Source organism: Aphanomyces astaci (assembly GCF_000520075.1).
Source record: "Aphanomyces astaci strain APO3 unplaced genomic scaffold supercont1.100, whole genome shotgun sequence".
NCBI lineage: Eukaryota > Oomycota > Saprolegniomycetes > Saprolegniales > Verrucalvaceae > Aphanomyces > Aphanomyces astaci.
Genome location: NW_009798363.1, coordinates 222,901 through 229,444, shown reverse-complemented (window position 1 = coordinate 229,444; position 6,544 = coordinate 222,901). Strand labels below are relative to the sequence as shown.

Below are 6,544 nucleotides of genomic sequence, written 5' to 3'. Positions count from 1 at the left end.
ATCGTTCTTATGCGGGTTAATACAATACACAAGTATGTCCAAACAAATTCCGTTCGGACACTTTCATTCGGACAAAATATGTTCCCCTTAAGTCCAATACAAATGCCAAGTATGTCCGACTGAAATTGTCCGAACGTGTCCGCAAAGTGATCATATTCACCCATACTTTCACGCGCGCAGATGCCATGGCTATGCGCATCACAGGCAGTCCAAAAATGAAACGATTGTAACAGGTTATCCGGACCATGTGTTGGAACTGTCCCACCAAATATTCTTGAACTACATAACCTTGTAAACTTATATATTGCCTGACCATAATGCATACCCTAGCCGCAAAATTTGTATGCATCAAGGTATACACAGTTCAAGGTTAAAATAGAGATCATAAATTGGTCCTCAAAAATAGAGTAAACTTGCTTGGAAAGTCGGCTTTTTGTATTAAAAGTACATCTTCAAATGTAATAGTTTGATTATGACGTGAAAGCTCTGTGTTCGGTTGTTAAGAATCACTTCACAAAATGTGAAAAGTCGTCCTGTGAGCCGAGATATACGCATTTTACGGTGACTACTCAGAAAAAGTGATCATAAATTGGTCATTTACGTTATACTAATCGTTTTATAGTATACTTACTCCGGAGTAGTGTGTACAAGATTAAATAGGATCAAATAGATTATTGAAACTTGTTTGGCGAAACGACTCAAAGTCAGTCCAAATCTGGGTGAAATGCAAAATATAGGGCTACAGTATTCCTTGAAGCGACCATCGTAGCTCGAGTTTTGGATGCTGACTTCTCAAGAACAGTACATCTGCATGGGAGGTCGTATGAACCCCTAATAATAGTATGAACTATTTATTACTTGAAGTATATTGTATAATTCTATAAATAAAATATATATCAATTAAATTTTAATAGTTTTAAATTTAAATCCTATTTTTTCCTGTATTTATAGATAATATTCAAGTTTTTACTTCATACTATTAACAATACAAACTTTAATCGTCGCCTTGAAGCTGCCGTAGGCAGCTAAGCTTTGTCGTGGTTACGTTACAGTTGCCAAACGTGTTGATTTTTCGTACTACAGTAGTATTAATACACTTTGACTTCAAAACGAGACGATATCTCATTGGTGGAATGTGATCGTCTGTTCTAATTGGCTCCTTCAGTGCATTGAAAATGCAAACTGCAGTTGGAACAATCAGCCATGTCGAGCCCAACTGGAGGAACGGGCCGAGCGCGAGCCAACGACGACGACTTCGTTCCTGGTAGGACCTTCCCACGCACAAGCCCATGAATGATCTCTATTACAAGTAGGACCTCACGACCCCCAGCCTACTACTGCCCCTGACGCCCCCTCTAACCCCACCAAAAAGCCACCCCCAGTACGCCTTCTACCGCTTCTACCATCTCCCCGAGTCTGTCCGCTAGGGCCCCCCGCTGTCCACGTTACCGCTGGTTCTGCCCCCGTCGTTCCCTTCGCGCACGACAGTCCTTGTCCAATTGGACGACTCCACCATGGACTTGAGCGGTTGGTATTTTACTCTTGAAATATATTCGTTTGTCAAGGTTATGACTGTTTAGGGGACGTTGGTGCCATCGGTCGATTCCACGTCCACGACACTATGTCGCAAGTGTTGCTCGATCTCAAAGGTCCAACAATATATATATATCGACGTGTCTATATAGATATATTCTAGGGGAGCAATACGTGGGCCATGTGATCCCTTGCAATTCGTACCTTGTGGTGAGCATGGGGGCCACCGAAGCCAAAGTCGACTGCCTCGTCAACGACGTGTGCCACGCCACCAAGCACCGCAATGTGCTCAACTTGATGAAGGGCGTGGTCACGGCAGGTATTAATTAGTACCTACATACTACGTTGCCTGCTAGTAATACTAGTCATATTAGGAACATGGAAAGAGGAAGATGCCCCGGCGCCGCGGCCTCGGTCGTCGTCCAAGAAAACCAAGCGAGTAAGTAAACGGAGTCACAAGTTTTCTTTAGGAAAATTATACTGGTATATTTTAATATATAGATTTCCGGAAGAAAACGTATTATTTTTGAAAAATTTAAACTGGGTGAATGCTAATGGAGACGTGGTGGTTGGTATATGTAGGTAGTGCGCCAAAAGATGGCAGTAGCTGCCACGATCCCAGCCAAAAAATGATGAGAGTATTGTGTGTCAACTATGTAAAGCCTCAGGCAAATTCGTGGATGCGTAGTTACTGATAAAAAGAAGCAGATATATTGTGCTTTCTCGTTGGAATTTAAATCGATTTGATCGGCTACTTCAGTGGAGCTCAAAATTATTAACCAATCAAAACCTTCTCAATGAAATTCACCCAATCAGATCGATTGTGGATCGGTGCGATTCAATGCACCCCCTCCCCATATTTGTATCAAATCGATAATAATACTTACTGTTCGTGTCGATTTGAGTGTCGTATCACGCCCGTGATTCGGTTTGTGAACGATTCTGATTGGCTCAATTTACGAAAGCTCAGTGTGATTGGCTAAAGACTTTGACAGCCCTATACTATCGAGCGTCCATTTTGCGCGCCATTCTTCAACCAACATTGGACGAGCCATGCCCGCAGACGACAGTCCAGCCTGGAACACGCAATTATCGCAGACGTCCCAACCGACACGCTCGAAAAACGACCACGGATACTTTGCGCGAGCAGCACCCGGTTGCATCGTACTTGGTGATCCAGTTCGAAATGGTTTGCTCTTTCCGTACACAGCAGTAGGAAGAAGTAGCCGTGCAGACAGTGCATGGCTGTGTTCGGAATTGCATGCTGTGAGATTGCCGGCTCGATGGTGCTCATCGTCGTCTTGCCGCTTGGTGTGCGATCTCCTTTGATCTGGAAATGTCTTCTCTGTCGTCTGACCCAATCAAATCGTGGCAATTTTGAAAGCGCCAATCGAATCGATTTACGAATGACGCGTGGTTTTTCAAGAATTCATGCCAAAATAGCTCTCGTCCTAGTACTACTACATACATCAGTATATGTATAGTACGTTAACACTTCGACCATCTTGCCCACTATTAATAGTAACAAGACTCGTGGGTAATCTCGTACCCAGAGGTAGGGAAAAATAAAATATTCTCGACAAGGGTTATTTATTTTTTACATCCAATCATTTATTCTGAAGGGACTAACTAGGTCAAAGAAAAAGGTATTCGCTGGACGCCAAGGACAGAAATAGGTTTGATATATGTGCCTCAAGAAATAAATACATTGATTCTATCTGCGTAGGCTGGATACTAATAGTATTCGTCGATAGTTATTGTTGAGTTCTCCTCTGTCAATAAATAAATCTTTCAAACTGGCTGATAAACTATTTATTATTCTGTTTCAAGTAAGAAGAAATAATTTCTCCTTGTATGGCACAAAAGGTATACAAATATATATCAATTTTTTGACAGAAACATCCTATAGTACTAGGTACGTAGTAACAGTAATTATACACGATTTACGAAACAAACACGAAACAAAATGTATGGAGTCACGAAATTTTTTGTTTCGTAAACCAGTTATATCCAATGCACGCAATCTTGAAGTTTGTATGATATTCTTTGTATCCAAGACGATGGGTCGCCGTGCACATACCATGAGCGTTACAGCTGACGATGTCATCGCACTACGAGTAGTAGAGGACACCAGGTCCCAATACGACTCTATCATAACACGGTTCACACGCTGGCTTGAACGCGAGCACCCACTACACGTCGCAGCCGGAAAGCTCATACTCCCAGTGTCCCTCGAGCTATGCAAGCTGATGTTCTCGTATGCGTCGGTTAAGCGCACGACAGCGGGTCGTGAGGTCATACCAAGGAAGTTTAACTCAGTTTCGACAATCAATCGCGCGAAGAGTGCAATCATATTCCTTCATCGTGAAGAAGGCGTCGACATGACTGATGATATGGCTGCCATGATGAAAGATATTAATAGTATTGAAATTAGTATGTGTTACATGGTGAAGTATTGTAGACTATGTGTCTGGATACAAAAGAAAATTTGCAAAGCTTAAGGATAGCGGTGAAGTCCCGATGACAGAAGGAAAAGCTCCACTTTCTTTTGAAGGTATATATTGTGATTTCTTATTACTATAATACTTGAAATACATCAATAATATGAAGGATACCGCTACCTTGCTCAACATGCTATATCCTCAACTACGGACTTTTCCCTCGTTGCTACCGTGCACCCATTCTTGGTGCTGTGTAGGAATCTCATGGCCTGGGCAGTGTCAACATCTTCAATTCGATATGAGCATATCGCGTGGAGAGGTAGATTAGCATATTAAGATATATTTTATGATTGGATTATTCTATGTGGCCAGGCGATGCTTTGCAGATTCGATACGGGCTCATGAAGAACGACCAAGAAGGAAGGATGTCATTTCCACGGCATATTTATGCTAATCCTTTGCGTCCAGAAATTTGTCCGATCTTAAGGTACTACTTGGTTTTACAGTTAATACAGTAATTCCAGTGAAAAATATATTTTGATGTAGCCTTGCGATATTGCTCTTCACGCGAGGACCACAACTTCCTGGGTCACCAACACTACTGTTTGGGTACAACGCCAAAGAACGCTTTTCGGCATGGTTACACAACACGTGTGCATTGCACGAGGACGACATTGTGGCCATGGGCTTATCCATCTCTGACGTCGGCACGCATTCCTTCCGTAAAGGTGTAGCAAGCACGTTATCGAACACTCCAGGTGGTCCACAAGCCGTCTCCGTCTGGTTACGCGCTGGATGGAGCTTCGGGAGTGTGCAAGGTCGTTACATATTTGAAGGCTTGAAGGCTCCGGCGGCGACCAATTTGTCGGCCGCGCTGCTACCGGTAAAACTTTGTTGTAATAACTTCAATGAAATGCGTTCTACTATTTGACCTAAAAATTATCTCCATTTTCTAACATTAATAATTAATTTCTAGGGTTGGATGTAAATGGCGTTGAATTTGGGTCCCTGCCGCCGCACTTCGGCACCACGGTGGTGCTATCCAGCACACAATGGGAGTCCATTTTACCTGGCTATGCATCACACTACTCGCAATCATTCCGATCGGCTACTCCATTTCTTTTGGCGTCGCTGGCATTCCATCAAAAGTGGTTGAAATCAACGTTTAGTCCAATGCACCCCTTGTTCATGTCAGCTGTGTGGTCGTCGGGCTTGCTGCCATTACTTGTGACGGAGTTACACCATGGTAATCTTCACTGTCCTGCTAGTGGCATGGTCGCGTCTGGCATCCCCCCCCATGTTCCAATGTATCAACAACTGCACGATATTGTTTCCACCCTTGGCGCGGTTCGAACTAACCTGGTTAGTTCGAACCACAGCGTCGTTAACTATTCCAACCCCGACGACGACGTCAGAGAATAACCCTCTCGATGTTCCGACCCCAACGACGATGTTACTACATGACCCTCGCGCTACCGTGACCCCGATGACGACGTCAGTGCTTGAGTCCCTAGTTGATCCCATTATACCTACGAGCAATCGTCGGCCTATCCAAAGTCTGAATTGTCCATCTGGAAAAGTGTACGACATGTGAAACAATTTTTGGAGCGGTAATTTTGAGACTAACACTCCACCGCTACGAACATTACGCTCGAGTGACTTTGCCACCAAAAGAGACCGAACCAACCACTCCAAAGTGAAAAAAGTCATGTCTTCAATTATGATATTTTCGAACTTATCTGAAAACGCAATTTCCGCCATGAGCCTGCCTGACCGGAACAAGCTGTTCGAAGAATCTTACGGCTCCTTGTGCGAACAGCTCTTTGACGGTCCAACGCTCCTGAGCCGCCGTAGAGCAACAGAATTGAGCTACCACACGATATACGATGCCATAAGAAAACAATAAATGCATCTTTACACTCAAAATGGGCCACAACGACATGATATCCCCAACTTACCTTTGTTCGTGAATGGTTGATAGACGATAGTTGAGCACTGATGCCTACGTATTACATGTACGTGATGGGTTTGAAGTAGCAATAGATGAATTGCAAATGTACCTGCGATCGCAGCAACTGCGACGAGACTTGCCCGAGTTGGTGCCGACGTTGTGCTACCAAGCTATCCTAGATTGGCACATATGGTCATGTCCAGCAGTGAGTTGAATACGTACACTGCATGCTGGCGTATGATGGATGTGGCCTTCGTCATGGTGATTCACCTGGCCAGCGAGGCAGGTATTCGAACGGAGACTCTGGCACTTAGGTGAATTTGCGTTCTGTGGAAATTCTACAAATCGTTTAGTACTACTACTAGTAGGTGTGTTTTGTTGGTTGTTTCGTGAATACCCAAATAAAAGGTAAGGTAATCCATCAATATCGCGAACGCCATCAATATCGCGAACGCTTGTCATTATATCCAATCCAATGGCTTCATTCTGTAATGAGGGGTTTTCATTTGATATGATTATATTCAGCCAAAGGATCAGGATACCACCTTGAAGTTCAAAATTATGTTCATTTTTATGTTGTCCAATACAAATTGCAACTTATATCTTATTATAATGCCTA

General features: G+C 43.4%; 1 protein-coding gene across 1 annotated transcript; it reads left to right on the top strand.

The window, feature by feature from the left end:
• Positions 1 to 1,203: 1,203 nt before the first annotated feature.
• On the top strand, positions 1,204 to 2,166 carry H257_17218 (hypothetical protein; the record flags this gene model as incomplete). The annotated part of the gene is made up of 7 exons (XM_009845921.1): positions 1,204 to 1,264; positions 1,314 to 1,381; positions 1,428 to 1,527; positions 1,581 to 1,649; positions 1,697 to 1,852; positions 1,908 to 1,972; positions 2,116 to 2,166. 7 exons carry the CDS (start codon positions 1,204 to 1,206, stop codon positions 2,164 to 2,166), a joined length of 570 nt encoding a protein of 189 aa, XP_009844223.1.
• Between the last annotated feature and the right edge of the window lie 4,378 nt (positions 2,167 to 6,544).